The following is a 16372-nucleotide window of genomic DNA, read 5'->3' as shown; positions in this document are numbered from 1 at the left end:
GGATGTAGAGGAGACCGAAAACCCACCTGTAAGATAATTGGACCATCCCTCACAAGAAGGCCACACAGAAGGGATGAAAAATCTAGGGTGCGGTATGGCACAGGTGAACCACATAACTATCCTCTAGTTCTTTAATATTTCCTCTCCTTACTATTATGACTTTTATGTGTTTTACCTCATTCATACTGTTAAGATTTGCGTATGTTCATTTTGTACATTGTACATTTAAGATTTTTCGGTACCTGAAAGTCAAGATAGATAACCCTTCAGAAACAGTTAACAGAATAATGGTTCTCTGAGGGTACAGGAAGAAAGAGGGGCGGGGAGCTGACAGCAATGATGACTGTATAGCCCCACTCGATGGGATAGGACAACAGAATTGTATGTGAATGGATATATTAGGTTGTGTAAGATATGGAGGTGGGGGGATTTTTATAGAAATAAATGGGGAGTATGGTGGAAGAGGGAGGACACAAAGGGGAGCTGATAACAAGGAGTTTAAGAAAGAAAAGGTTTTGAAACTGACTGGTAGCAATTGTATGTGATTGAACTATGGAATGATATAATATCTTATAAGAGCTCCCAATAAAATGGGAAAAAAAGCTATCATTCAAAAGTTGTGGGTTAAAAAAAAAGTTTTGTTAGGGTTCTAGTTTATACATACATAGAGTTATTCCACACAAAACATGTTTAAACAGGTCCCCATCATCAGGGGGTAGCTGCAGACAAGTGTTCTCAGTAATACACCTGTATGAGTCTCATTAGGGTACCTTCAAAATAAAAGATCCCAAACAGTGGATTCTTAGGGGATCTGCTGGGTCCGTTAAATTTAAGGCAGAAAGGTCAGCTCAGATGGTTATGGTGATTGCTTTTTGTGATTCCCACGTAATAACCATTTTCTTAAAGGACCCAGGGCATGCACAGGGGTTTATAAAGAAGAAGCTTTTAAGAAAATGGAAAACTGAATTGGAGAGAAAAAAGATAAGTTGGGCTGAGGAACTGTTTTCGCCCATTACAACAATGTGCCTCTCATTCTCTAAAGAGGGCAGCAAAGGCTGGCCTAAGCAAACTGCATTGGGAAATCTTAGCCCATCCACCCTCCTGCCCTGATCTTGCCCCTTAAGACTTTTTTGTTCCTGAAAGTTGAAGAACATTGTTAAAGAACACACGATTTGAATCCCTTGAGAATGCCAAAACTACCATTGTGGCATGGTGAAAATCAAGAGCGCAGACTTCTTCAGGAAAGAACTAGAGATGGAAGGACAGCGCCTTCTAAAGTATATTGACCTAGGAAGAGGATATAATGAGAAACAACAGGTTCATATTTTTATCTTTTTTCTAATAAAGTTTCCATATTTTGCAATACTTTTTTTTACTAATCTTTGTGTATATATACAATTTGTTTAGTTTCCTGAATCTGAGAATATTGCCTTTGATCAGTTCTGGAAAATTCTTTTTCTAAGTATTACATCCTCCCTATTGTCTATATTACTAGTATTTTCTTCTGGACTTTTCCCACCCCCTCACCTCCAATTCAAAATTAGTTACTATTAACTGTGGAAGCATTTTAGTGATTTTTTTCCTATCTCTAGCCTTTTTCATTGTAATTCCTTTAAGATATTTCTGGTAGAAATGTTTTCCTGTAATGTTAAATCTAGTCCTATTACTACTTTTGTGAAACCCAACATTGCTTGTAGGATTAAATTCAGCCTCGGTAACCCACTTCAATGGGTCTTTGTGTAATGACTCATCCCGTTCTCCCATCTGCTCACTCCTTTGCTTCTCTTATACTGTATGCTCCAGTCATGCAGAAAAACTCTGTTCATGGAACCTGCTGTGCTTTATTTCTACTAGGTTTTTGCAAAAGTAGTTTCTTTTGCCTAGGAACTTCCTCCTCCTGCCACAGCATTGGCCTAAAAATAAGGAAACCCAAGACATTCTGGCCTGCTTAGTGTCATTTCTGATTCAGTGTTGCAATCTTAGCATTGAGAAATAGCTCTCCTGCCCTGCTGTACATAAAATCTACGAAATCATGTAACTTAAACCTCTGACTCGTACATAAGAATGACAATTTTGGTCAGACAGTGGTTCCTGACATAAGCGGGAAGACCAGTGATGAGAGCACGGATAGGAAGTGCCTGGGACACTAAGTTGGCTTCGTTCTGATACTCTGATGAGAAAATGTTTTGGAGGCATTCCCATAAAAAGAAAATCTGACTCTGCCGATTGAGGTTCATATTTTCCATAGCATGGTGGTGACTGGTAGGCATTTGGCCCAATGCTGTGTTTTTTAGTGACATGTTTGGGAGTGCACATGGGAGCTGCCCTTTGAGGTGATACCAAGTGGATATAAGGAACTTCGAAAACTTCATGGAACATTTCAACTTTTCATTTCACTTTGCAACAAACATTTTAAAGTCCCCTCATATTATAGACACTGATTTTTCTCTGTGCCAGTGACAGATTTTTGTGGGTGACAAATTAAGTAAAAATGACATCCATTGGTTCGTTTGTTCTAGACCTCAAATGTTATTGTTGCTTTCAGCAGCCATCAAGTTGGCTCTGACTCCTGGAGCCCCCAGAATAAGACTGTGCAGGCTCCTGTGCCATCTGGACAATTACTAGTATGTTCCAGTCTGTTGTTCAAGCCAAGGTATGCTCAGTTCCTTCGTCATCCAGTACTGTATCAAACTGTTGTAATCTAGAGGGGTTTTAACAGCACATTTTCAGTAGTAGATGACCATCCTTCCTTAGTCTCAAACCTAAGAATCCAATCCATTAAAAATTGGTCTGGGGTCACACTATGTTAATGCTCCTGAGAAACCCCCAGGAGGCTTAGAGGGGCATCTCATTAATTCAGCAGAGAGCTGAGTGAGATTCTGAACCACTGCCTCAAACGATACTCAAGAGAAGTTATAGAAAGTGACTTATGAAGTCGCTGTATTCACCCCTCAATCTCGGGAAGTCTTGGTCCCTCAGAAATAACATCTGGTGTTTGTCCAGTCTAACTTTCACTATACACAGATGGACCTTTCCCCAAAGCACAAGAAGAATATCCCATCACAGGTCTAATGTATAAAGGAAATGAGAATAATAAACTCAAAATTTCCAAAACCAACTGAATTATCCGTATCATCATGGATTGAGCTGTGTCTTCCCCAAAGACAAGGTGAAGTCCTAAACCCAATAGTGGCTAGGAATGTGACCTTCTTTGGAAATAGGCTCTTTGAAGATGTTAAAGGTTAACAAGAAGTCATACTAGAATAGGGTGGGTTCTATCCAGTACGATGGTGTCCTTATAAAAGAGAAGAGACATAAAGAGAGACCCAGAGGAAAAATGATTGTGCAAAGATGCTGGCAGACTGATGCACCTACAAGCCAAGGATCCCTGTCATCAGGTGAAACTTAAGAAGCAAGGAACAGAGCCTCAGAGCTCTCAGAAAGAATCAGCATGCTGATGCTTTGAGCTCAGATTTCTAGCTTCCACAACGGGGAGACAATACATTTTAGTTCTGACACGCTCCCCAAATTGTGGTATTTTGTTACAGCAGCCCTAGAAAGTCAATATACATGTCTCTTCTCAATCTGGAAAACTTTTGTTTTCCTCACAAGAACACCATTGTTCAGATGTTTAGTTAGTGTGATACGTTTATTGTGCCAACTGGGCCTCCATAGGTACATGTAGGCAAAGTTTAATCAGGTCAAAGCTTGACTGGAGGGTGACCAAGATAAATACTTTCTGCAGGCTGACATCCTGTCTCCCTTCCTCCCTGGTGATCACACCAGTGTACTGCTGCTAGAGCTAGTTCTTTACTTCAAACTGTGTATTACACTACCTGTGGGCAGAGCCAATCCATGAATCACATCCCTAGAGAGAGAGGCTCCTTTGAGACCTGCTGCACCATGTTGTGGACACATCACTTGAGCCCAAGGCTGGTGGATCATGTCCCGCGTGTACGCCTGTACCTGTACGCCGCTTGAGTTCGAGATCCCATGGGACTACTCCACTAAGCTCCCAGGTTTCAACATGGCTTAGAAGGGACATTATGATTACTTTTCCCCACTAAAAGTTGACTGCTATTACCCATATTCACTCAAAACTTACTTCCAGTTCCTTAATTTTTTCTTCTGCAATTTTCTGTTTCTCTAACAGCTGGTTGTGAATAACCTCCTTGGACTGAAGAATAAACCTACAAAGCATACAAAAAGTTAAAAATTAAGCTACAAATTCAAGATACAAATCAAATTCAGTAGTATCAAATGTTAAACTAAGACAGCAAAATTTATTACATCTCCAGTTCAGGAGATACAAGATGTATTGTTATGTTAATATGGCAAGCTAAGAAAACACCAGGGCTATTTGTTATACAGGCTTTCTTTTTTTTTTAAGCAGTATTATTGGCATATAATTCACATATCATACAATAGTTCAATCATATTAAGAAGACTTGTACAATTATCACCACAACCAATTTCATTCTTGTATCATCGTTATTAGCTCCCTATTCCCCCCACCATTCCCTTGCCATACCCCCAAGGAATCATTAATCCAGTTATTATCTCTATGTATTTACCTATCCTGGATTTCTTATACAGAAAAGCATGTCTAAAAGAAAACAAAAGTCTAACAACAATTATGAAGTGGAACAGAGAAAAAACTAAGTCAAAAAGCAGAAAGTATTAAAAACTACAACAAATTTAAAAGGGGTCTGGAGGGAAATTAAATGATAAGTTGTTCAATTTTAACCTAAATGTATCTGAAATAATCCACTTTCCAAGACACTCTGTATAACAGCAAGGCTATTATTCACATCCGCAGTCTATGGTCAGAGGGGATCCACCGGAAGCTTAATATAATGTGTATGTATTTCCCTTTACCGTTTTTTTTGAACTGAAACAACTTTAAAATGGGTCAAAAGGGAGATCAAATGAATGCTAATATATTGCATTTCAACCTGACAACATCGCCATAATCCACTTTTCAGTGCTCTATGTCTTTTAACAAGGCTATCCACATCCAGAGACTATGGTCAGAGGGGATTCGCCAGAGGGTTAAGCCATTGTGTGGACCCTGTACATTCCTGAATGAGAAGGGATAAAGACTGCCTTCTTGTCTGAGTAGGGAAGCCAGCTTCAAATAGGTTAACAGATAAAAGAGGAAAAAAAGAAAGGATAAAAATCTATCTAAGCTAAAAGAAAAGTTAAAGTTAACATTCAAGCACAATAAAAACTGCATAATTTTCATTTTTTCAGTTGTATCACTCAACTTTATCTAGATTTTTTTAAACAATATTTGCAAATTGTAGAATGGAGTGTCCCCCATCTTTTTTCTTCTTTTCTGTAACAGCAGTAACTCATGACCTTTTAAAGTCACAATCAAGTACTGTGTTAGGATCAATGCATTAGTGTTTATATGAGCTCCTTACACAAAAAGCACTGTATTAAGCCCTAGTATCTTTTATTATTATTTCCAGCATGTATAATACCTCTGAAAAGCTCAAAATGCACAAATGGAAAATTTCAACTGTTTCCATTTTACAGCCAGGCTGATGGCATTATGATAGAAATCTGGGAAATTAAAAATTAACACTGAATCAGTTTTGTGACTCTGTTCATTATTTTTGCTGTGAGGAAAGGAAGACTGATCTGCTTTATAGCCTCAGGTAGGTGTACTAAAATAGTGCCATCCTGCTGGAATTTAAGGGGGAAACTCCAATTACTCAAACCTCTTTCAGGATAGCAAACTAGGTTATAAGAGATTTCAATTAAATATTACAATTAATTAAACAGATAGAATTCAGTAACAAAGAATTAAAAATTATCTCTTCGCATAAAGCCAGGCAAAAAAGGGAACACATGGAGGTAGCAATAGTCCTATTTCCTTTGTCTATCCCACACAAAAAACAGTATTGTGCCTAGGTAGATTCTTACCGAGGTCTGTTCCCACAGACACAACAATAAAAACAGACCACATAGAGCGACTAGCTATTTCTCAGATGTCTGGGGGAGGGGGGAGAGAAAGACCTGCTTTCTTCCCTCACCTTCCCTTCATGATGAATATACTTTCCCCCACAAATTAAGGCAATCTAATGAACTTTCCGCTTACTCCACAAATTACTTAGCTTGTGATCTGATGTGAACTGTAGTGATTTGATCTTTTAAAAAATCGAACTCATACATTTACAACAAAGATATTTACATTCATACAAAACAAGACTTAATTCTAGGTCTTTTCTGATGAGCTTCACATCTAAAATGTTCTTCTTTGGTCCAACAGGCAAGTATTATTTATGATAAGGCTCTGGCTTCTAGAATGTATCAAGCCTCAGTCACATCATTTTAAAAAAGCATAATAAAACAAGATCCAGAAGTCAATGGATTATGTGATTATATCCAGGATTTTACTAAGTAAGTCTTTCAACTGTGGAAATAATTTTCAGAGCAAATTATACATTTTTTAAAATGTCATTGATTGCTGGCCAATAAGTAGTATTTTCAAATAAAAGGTCATCAGGCATCATCTTTATTAGTGTCTGGGAAATTTTCATGCCTAAGATTAGAGATCAACTCATTACTTATGTGTCCTTTAAAAATAAAGGATCTGAACAGATACTAAATCCCTTGAGCAGAAAATAAAATTACTAGAAAGCAAGAACACTCAACAACAAAAACATGGTTTTCTGTAGTCACCGCGCCCCCCCCCCCAGTAACTATGTTGGAGTATGCCAACTTCAAAGGCCAGAGAGATTCCACAAAGAGAGCCAACCTACTAGTAAGTCTAAAAGAACATCTTAGTCATGACAGTTTGCAACAAAGATGAGCGTTTGATAAACTCACATGCCTAATGCAAAGAGTAGTTGCATAGTCAAAATTCAAACAGAAAATCTGCGGAAAACTTGGTTTCGTCTTCAAATTTTAAAAAGCCAAACAATCTTTGTAGGGAAATTGGAAAGGACCCAAGAAACATCTGACTACTTTTTTTTTAGGACGATGAATTTTTATTTTGAAGATAGTGGTTCAATGGTAGATTTCTCACCTTCCACAGGGGAGACCCAGAGCAAATGCAGCCAATACACCTCTTGTACAGCCACCAACCATCTGTCAGTGTATGCTGGCATGTTGCTATGATACTGAACAGGCCTCAGGGGATTTTAAGACTAAGTCAGTCTAAGAAGAATGACCTGGTGATCTACTTCCCAAAACTCAGCCAATGAAACGGTCCCATCCTGTTGCATATGAGTCGACAGCAGCGAACAACAAAAACATTTTGAAGATAAAGGATACAACATAATGTAACTATGAGTCTTTACAATAAACAAACATGTACATCAGTTCTCAAAGCACACAGTCTTACTCAGATCCTGCCTGTTTGTGGAAAGCAAAATAGTAGGTAAAGGATTCCAGAGGTCAGGGTGTGCCACAAAGGAAAAATAAATCATGAAGAGGGAAAACATTCTCTTATGGCAAATGATTCACAGATAATGTTGTATAATATTCTGGATCACGTAATCCAGCGCTGTGCTTTGAAAGGGCTTCTATTTTGACCTGGAGCTCAATGCCAGGCCTGCACTGTCAACTCTCATGGACCTGCTAACTTAATGTGTCACTTCTTTACTGATTAGTAATTATGCCATCTGAAAGTTGAGCTTATTAGGGGGCACGTCAGAGGCTGTCTTCTGAACCATCTTGCGTGACTTAGACTTACAACTCAGCATGAATCAAAAGCATTCACAACCCTGAAACAGAATCCAGGAGCAGTGGCAATGTTGCCTCTTCAACAGCATTACTTAGTTTGGGAGGGAAACTTTTGCAACATGTCTGAAAGCATATCCTAGTGCCACTTAGGTTTCAAGACATCCACCAACTAAGTGGCACAGAAAAGGCTAAATAAAAATGGCATCTTGCCGTTTTTTTGCCTCTGGTGATGAAAGCTACTTCTACATGTACGTAAATACTTGTCAAGAGTTTTTCGTTTCACAATATTTTAGGAGCAAAAAAAAAAAACAAAACAGAAATAACCTAAATCTCTCAGGAAGTGATTAAGAAATTATGATCCATGCATCTTACACAATGCTGACTTGGAGAATTCTGCTATGGTGTGAGGCAGATTAAAACAGCTACAGCTCTGAAAGCAAAGGGAGGAAATGTTTTCTTCTTTCTTTAAAGAGACACTCAACATAAAGGGACCGTGGAAAGTGATAAATTAAGGAATTGGCTTTCCCCTTTTCAATTTCTGTGGAATCCTGGACCTCTAGCATCCAGATGGCTGCAGAAACAGAATAAAGAACAAGAAAGCAAGCCTAGGGGTCATCCAAAGTAAGGATTCTATTGGAAGATCCCTTAAAGCCAGGGCCAAAGATTTCCACTTTAAGTCTACCATGGAAACAGAAATAAACTTGCTCCTCAGTTGTTGCTTTGGAATACTGTTTAGTCTGTGTCACATCACTGCCACCCCGAGTGACAGCAGCACTGCCCTACAGGATTTTCTTGGCTGTAATCTTTATAGAAGCAGATTATCAGGCCTTTTCTTTCGCAGTGCCTCTGGATGGGCTTGTATCGCCAAACTTTTAACCAAAAGGTTGGTTTAACCAAAAGATTAAATCTGGTGAGCATTTAACCACTTACATCATCAGTGACCAATAAACTTGTCTATGTGTGATGTCACCCTACCTATGTGGCCTAGAAAACCTCAAGCACACAATGTGCAGAATTTACAGTATTCTTGATAAGCCGGGTGTCAATGTTCAAGGAAACTTAAACCACAAAAAAATTCTACTGCTACTGAGTCAATAGCGACTCATAGCAACCATATAGGATAGAAAAGAGCTACCCTTTTGGTTTTCCAAGATTTTAAACCTTTATGGAAGAAGACGGTCTCAGAGACACTGGTGGGTTGGAACCAGACCTTTCAGTTAGCAGCTCAATGGGTGACCCACTCTGCCACCAGGGCTCCTTAAGGAAGACAGGTCAATAAAAATTAGCCAATCCAACGAGAGAAAGAAAGAAGAGCTGTAAGTTAAAAGAAAAAAATTAAGATACAACTAAGAGACAGTATCCAAGTGTAATTAGACACCCAGGAAAAGAGAAAGAGAATGGAGCAGAATAAATATTTGAAAAAATGGACAAACATTTTCTAAGTGGGAAAATACCAAATGACAATTCCAAAAACCTCAAAGAACTACAAACAAAATGAGCCAAAAACCTCACATATGGGGGAGCGTCAAACTGTTGGTGGGAAAACTCCATTTTCCACTTATATCACCCTACTGAAAAGCAAAGCTACAAGAGGACATCTTGACAGCAGCCAGAGAAAGGACACGGTACATTCAGAGAAAGATATGAATCAGAGTAAACCTCTTGTCCCAAACATGTACGCCAGAAGAACTGTAATAGAATAGTACTTCTAGGGTATTGAGAGAAAACGGTATTACATACACTGTAAAACAGCTTTCAAATATGAAGAGGAAATTCAAACAAACAAAAGCCAAGGGAATTTATTCTGGTAGACACAAACAGCATAAGAAAGAAGCCTCCAGAAGGAGTATCATACCATATCATACCCATCTAAGTATCAACTTAGAAAGAAATAAAAGCACTAAAAACAATATAAAATTAAATGTATATGAAATGAATATAACAGGTACCATATACACTCAAGTATAAGCCGACCTGAATATCAGCCAAGGCACCTAATTTTACCACAAAAACTGCATTAAAAATGTGCTGAAAATTGGACAACCCCTTACAGAAGGGTCGTGGGGCGAAGACAGGTCAATCAGGGTGCAGTATAGAACCGATGAAACATACAGCTTTTCTCTGGTTCTTTAATGCTTCCTCCCCCCACTATCATGACCCTAATTCTACCTTACAAATCTGGCTAGACCAGAGCATGCACATGGGTACAGATAAGAGCTGGAAACAAAGAGAATCTAAGACAGATAAACCCCTCAGGACCAATATTGAGAGTAGCAATACCAGGAGGGTAAGGAAAGGTGGGGGAGAAAAGGGGAACTAATCACAATGACCTACCTATAACCCCATCCCAGGGGGATGGACAACAGACAAGGGGTAAAAGTGACACATCGGACAGTGCAAGACATGAAAAAATAATAATAATTTATAATTATCAAGGGTTCATGAGGGAGGGAAGGAGGGAGGAAGGTGCGGGGAGGGGGGAAATGAGGAGCTAATACCAAGGGCTCATGTAGAAAGAAAATGCTTTGAAAACGATGATGACAACAAATGTGCTTGATACAATGGATGGATGGATGGATTGTGAAAAGACTTTTACGAGCCCCCAATAAAGATTTTTTTTAATGTGCTGAAAAACTCGGCTTATACTCAAGTATATATGTTTTTCTTATTAATAATAATTTTAAACTGTCAAAAAATAACCACTTTATAACATGGTTGGCAAACTATGTGCTGTGGGCTAACCCGGCCACATTTGTTTGCATCTGTCTCTGTCAGCTTCCTCACTCTAAGGGCAGAAGGTTATGACAGACCACATCGTCAGCAAAGCTGAAAATCCTATTAGTTTCTCAACAGAAAAAGCTTGCAAAAATAACAATGTATTGTTTATAACCGTTCCCTCTTCCCTTTCCTGCACTGCCCCTCCCATCAGTGAGCTTCATCAAATACACAACAAAGGACAGGAACATGAAATTTGACATATAATAAGGTGACACAGCATATTATTTGAAGATAGATTGTGATCAGTTAAAGAGACATATTGTGAAACATAAGGCAATCACTATTAAATTATTTTAATAAAGGAAACAGTATCACAAAAAATAATCCAAGCAGAGGCAGAAAAGAGAAACGAAGAACAAATGAGGAAAATAGAAACTGGCAAGCTGGCGGACTAGACCCCATTATTAGCAACAATTACTTGAAGAGTTACTTACCATGTAGCCCTTCAATTCTACTTCTAGGTATATACCCAAGAGAAATAAAAATGCATGTCTGGACAAAAAAATGTATACTCAAATGTTCAATAGTTAAAAAGTAGAAAGAACCTAAATGTCCATCAATAGGTGAATGTATTTCTAAAATGTGACATATCCATTCAATGAAATATGTCAAAAAGGGTTGAAGTACTGATATATGCTACAAAATGGATGAACCCTGAAAACATTGTTAAAAAGTCGCAAAAGATCACATATTATATGACTCCTATTTATATGAAAAGTACAAGATTTACAGAGACATAAACAAAGATTAGTAGTTGCTGAGGGCCAGGGATGAGGGGTGAAAGGGTGAGGGGAAGGGGAACTGGAAGAATTTGGGGACTGACTGCTTATGGATATAGGATTTCTTATTAGAAGTGATGAACATGTTCTAAGATTGACTTTTCCAAATAGATGCATGATATGTGAAGTATACCTCATGAAAGCTATTATAAGAAAGTTAAAGGATGGAAAAACATATGTGATGTAAACACAAATCAAAAGACAGCTGGAGTGGATGTATTTATATCAATCAACACAGGCTTAAAAACAACAAATATTACCAGGAATAAAGAGAGAACATTATATAACTATTTTAAAAATCAATTTTAAAAAAGAACAATCCTAAGTGAAATCCACTTACAAGGACTTCAAGTACGTGAAGCAAAAACTAACAGAACTAAAGAGTAGACAAATCCACAATTATAGGTATTGACTTCTGCACATCCCTCTAAGTCAGTGGTTGTCAAACTTCCTAATGTCGGGACCCTTTAATGCATTTCCTCATGTTGTAGTGACACCCCAACCATAAAATTATTTTCATTGCTACTTCATAACTGTAATTTTGCTACTGTTATGAATTGGGCGACCCTGTGAAAGGGTCCTTTGACCCCCCAGAGGGGTCACAACCCACAGGTTGAGAACCACTGCTCTAAGTAATCCACAGTGCAAGGCCAAGAAAATCAATAAAGATTTTCAGAAAGATAGACCTACAGAATACTTGACCTAACTGACAGCTGCAGAAGCATATTCATTCTTTTCAAATGCACAGGGAACAGTCACCAAAGCAGGTGGCATTCTGGAAAATAAACTTCAATATAAAACAACTGAAATTATACAAAGCATATTCTTTTATTATAATAAAAGTACACCATATTTCAGTAACAGGAAGATATCTAGAAAAGCCCCAAATATTTAGAAGTTAAAAATATATTTAAAATAACAAATGTGTCACAGGGAAAGTCACAAGGAAATTATAAAATACTTTCAACTGAGTGAAAATTAAAATTATCAAAACTTGCAAAAGAAAGCTAAGCAGTCTTTAGAAAGAAATGTATAGTGTGAAATGCTTATGAGTAAGCAAAAAATAAAAAATACTTATAAGCAGTAATATAAACCAGACTTTAGAAAAATAAGCAAATTAAACTCAAAACAAGAAAAATAAAAATAATAAAAGCAGAAAAGTCTGTGAAATTGAAAATGAAAAATGAACAGGGGAGAGGGGTCAGTAAAATTCAAAAGCTGTTATTTGAAAGTCAATAAAATTGATAAGCTACTATCTAGAGTGCAGTTCTCAACCTGTGGGTCGCGACCCCTTTTGGGTCAAATGACCCTTTCACAGGGGTCACCTAAGACCATCAGAAAACACATTTTTCAGAGGGTGTATTAATCTAGGTACTTTGGAGAAACAAATCCACAGCAACTCACGTATAAGAGAGAGTTTTATGTAAAGAAAATGTGCATCACGAAAACATCCCAACCCAATGCTGCCCAAGCCCACAAGTCCAACATTAACCCATTAACCCATTCAGTCCACAAAGTCCTCCACCTCACAAAACAGAGGCAATGATGCCGACTGCAGGAGGAAAGCTGAGTCCGTGAACGTGTAAGCATCTCAGCACTGGCAAGGGTCTCCACACGGCTGCTCCAGCACCCAGGGCTGCATCGGAATAGATCCATGCGGCTTCTCCTTGGGGATGTCTTGTATGAAGTCAATCTTGCAAGCTGGAGCAGGGAACTGCTAAAGCAGCTGCACCCTGGTGCGACCATCACAAAGCAAGAGATCCGAGAACTAGAAAGGCGAGACTTCACCACCCATTTATCCCTCCGCCTTTCAACCAGTACCACATGTGATTATCGGCCAGGCTGGCACAATTAACTAACTCAGAGGGTCTTAAGAACCAAGACACTGCTCCTCTATTTGTCTCCAGGCGGGTCCGCCCACATGCAGATATGCCCACCTACGAGTACCCAGCCTGAAGACTGTTACCCATGCTACACCATGCTTCAAGACAAAATTTCATTTATTTGCAATTATAAATAATTATTTCACAATATATAATTATATATTGTTTTATGATTAATCACTATACTTTAATTATGTTCAATTTGTAACAATGAAAACACATCCTACATATCAGATATTTACATTATGATTCATAAGAGCAGCAAAATTACAGTTATGAAGTAGCAACGAAAATAATTTTATGGTTGGGGGTTATCACAACATGAGGAATTGTATTAAAGGGTTGCGGCATTAGGATGGTTGGGAACCACTGATCTAGAGGGTGAAGGAAAAAAATGATCAGTAGCAGGAGTGAAAGGCAACACTATAGATCTTATAGATAGTAAAACACAAAAATAAACAATTGTTAACTTTGATAAAGTGGACAAATTCATTAAAAGATACAAATTACAAAAGATTACTCAAGAAGAAAACAGATATTAAAGAGATTTAATTCAATTTAATTAATTGTAGACCTGAAAAATACTGAATTAGATAAGAGTGTTTAATATATATACATAACATAAAATATTTGTGTATATATGTATATAGATACATATACATATATAATTTCATAACAATTATAATTCATAGTTTAAAATCTTTCCATAAAGAAGGCTCCAGGTTCATATGGTATCACTAGTGAATTTTTCTAACTTTTAAAAACAAAATATTACATTAAGTCTGTACAAATGCTTATCTGACTATAAAACCCCTCCTAAATCACTATATGAGGTCAAGATTACACTGATACCAAAGACAAAGACAAAAGTTGGAGATGGGGTTTAAGGCAGGCCGGAAGGAAAAAATTACTACAGACCAAATACTTCATGAATACATACACAAAATATAATGTATTAACAAGATAAATCTAGCAATACATAAAAAGAATAATACATCAAGTGGTATTATCCAAAAATAGAAAGTTAGTTCAACACTAGAAAATCAATGCAATTCACCCTATCTACAGACCAAAGAGATAACCAGAATGTTATCCTATTAGATGGTAACAGGCATTTGGAAAAAATCTAACTTAAAAAAAATAGTGAAATCTCAGTGAACTAATAAAGGAGAACTTCATCAATCTCTAAAGGCTATCTACAAAACACCAGAAACAAGGCAAAGAGGTTGCTTTCACAATTCAACATTGCAATGGAAATCCATCCAGTACAATAAAGCATGAAAACACTAATAACAGGTATACAAATTAATAAGCAAGATATCAAACAAATTGTATTTATAAGTGGTATGATTCCCTACATAAACATGTCCAAAAATTTACAAAAAAGCAATAATATATGAGATGAAAATTTTACAAGATAACACAACACAAAATTCAATCTCTTTGTTCGGTTATCTTGACTGGAGTACTAGATAAAGGAACCTACACAGGAATAAAACTGCATAGAACCTAATATACTTATATACACACAAATTAGTATAAGTTAAAGTAGGGAAGCTTGAATAAGATCAGTGGATTATATCTGTCAAGCTCTGAGTTCTTATATCATAATTTTACAAAATATTACTGTTGAGGAATTTGGGCACAATACACAAGGGATTGCTATTATTTCTTATAACTGAGTTTATAATTAGTTCCATAAAAATTTCAATTAAAAATAATTTCTGTATCCTAGCAATGAACAATTGGCAACTGAAAAAAATTTATTTTAAGTATGACTTACAGTAGTATTAAAAAAAAACGATAAATATAACAAAAATTTAAGATTTATGTGCTAAGCACTATAAAAAGTTAATGAGAAAAATCCAATATAACATATACAAAAATGGAGAGATATCCTATGTTCATGCATCAGGCAAATCTAAATTGTTAAGATGTCAATGCTCCCCAAATTGATTTATAGATTTGATGCAATTCCAATAAAAATTCTAGCAAGCTTCTATGTAGCAATTAGCAAGTTTATTATAAATTTCATATGCAAGGGATCTGGAATAGCTAAGACAATTATGAAAAAGGAAAAAGTTAAGAGGACTCACAATACCTACCAGTAATTTCAAGACTTACCATAAAGCTATAAAAATCAAGCCCACAGGGTACTAAGAAATTAACAGACATAGATCAATGACACAGATCAATGGAGCAAAATAGAGCTGTGTAGAAATGTCCTTAATATAGCTGGTAAACTTGCCAAGGTAATTCAACGGACAAAGAATTGTCCTATCAGCAAATGGGGCTAGAACAATTTGACATCCATGCGTATAAGAAAAATAAACTTCAATGTGTACTTGTACTATACATAAAACTTAAATTCAAAATGACTAACAGACCTATATGTAAGTTGTAAATTATGCGTACAACTTCCAGAAGGATTGCTCTCAAAACAGAACAGTAGTGAGGATGGCACAAGATCGGGCAGTGTTTCATTCTGTTGTGAACAGGGTCACTATGACTTGGAATTTACTCGATGGCACCCTAACAACATATGTGATCAAAATAAAAAAGAACTATGAAAGTAAAAGGGGGTAAACCTTACTCTAAAAATTCAAGTTTACAAAACCAACATGTTAAATTATTCTGTTTTCAAGGTAAAATGTGTGTGTATATTTACACATAGATGTGTGAGCTGTATTAAAAAAACCAACTCACTGCCATCAACTCACATCATACCAATTCACAGGGGCCCTAATAGGACAGGGTAGAACTGGCCCTGTGCATTTACAAGACTGGAGCTCAACAGAAACCCCATCACTCTCCCATGTGTGTGTTCTATACATCAGTGTAATTGGAAAGAGAAGACCTGGAAGCTTACTAGGTGATCACTCGGCTGCTAACTGAAAAGTGAGCACTTTAAATCCACCAGCTGCTCCGAAGGAGAAAGAGAGGGTAGCCTCCTTCCATAGAGACTGTCACCTTGAAAGCTATCTGGAAAAGGGCTACAGTCTCTAAGGGTCGCTGTGAGCTGGAATCAAGTGGATGGCAACGCGTTTGTTGTTTGTTTGTTCAAACAGAAAAAAAAAATATAGATGGTTCATAAAAAGATGTTATCAATAGCTAACCTTGGATTAACTAGTTGGTAAATGTACTTCTCACAGGGGATGCAAGTTAACAGTTCTGAAGTTGCTTTACATATACAGGCGTTACACAGGTTAAGTAACCAGAAGGAGGAGACTAGGAGGC

General features: G+C 37.2%; 1 protein-coding gene across 1 annotated transcript in view; it reads right to left on the bottom strand.

Annotated features, from left to right (window-relative positions):
• The window catches only part of PFDN1 (prefoldin subunit 1), a 67642-nt gene that overhangs the window by 35743 nt on the left and 15527 nt on the right, over positions 1-16372 (bottom strand). The window contains exon 3 of the mRNA XM_004696660.2: positions 4106-4190. Coding sequence (XP_004696717.2) covers positions 4106-4190 — 85 coding nt within the window. The remainder of the gene's footprint in view (positions 1-4105; positions 4191-16372) is intronic.

This window comes from Echinops telfairi, unplaced genomic scaffold, assembly GCF_000313985.2.
Source record: "Echinops telfairi isolate 266 unplaced genomic scaffold, ASM31398v2 ScPeMD7_7469;HRSCAF=8507_0, whole genome shotgun sequence".
NCBI lineage: Eukaryota > Metazoa > Chordata > Mammalia > Afrosoricida > Tenrecidae > Echinops > Echinops telfairi.
This window is presented reverse-complemented; position numbering and strand designations above follow the sequence as displayed.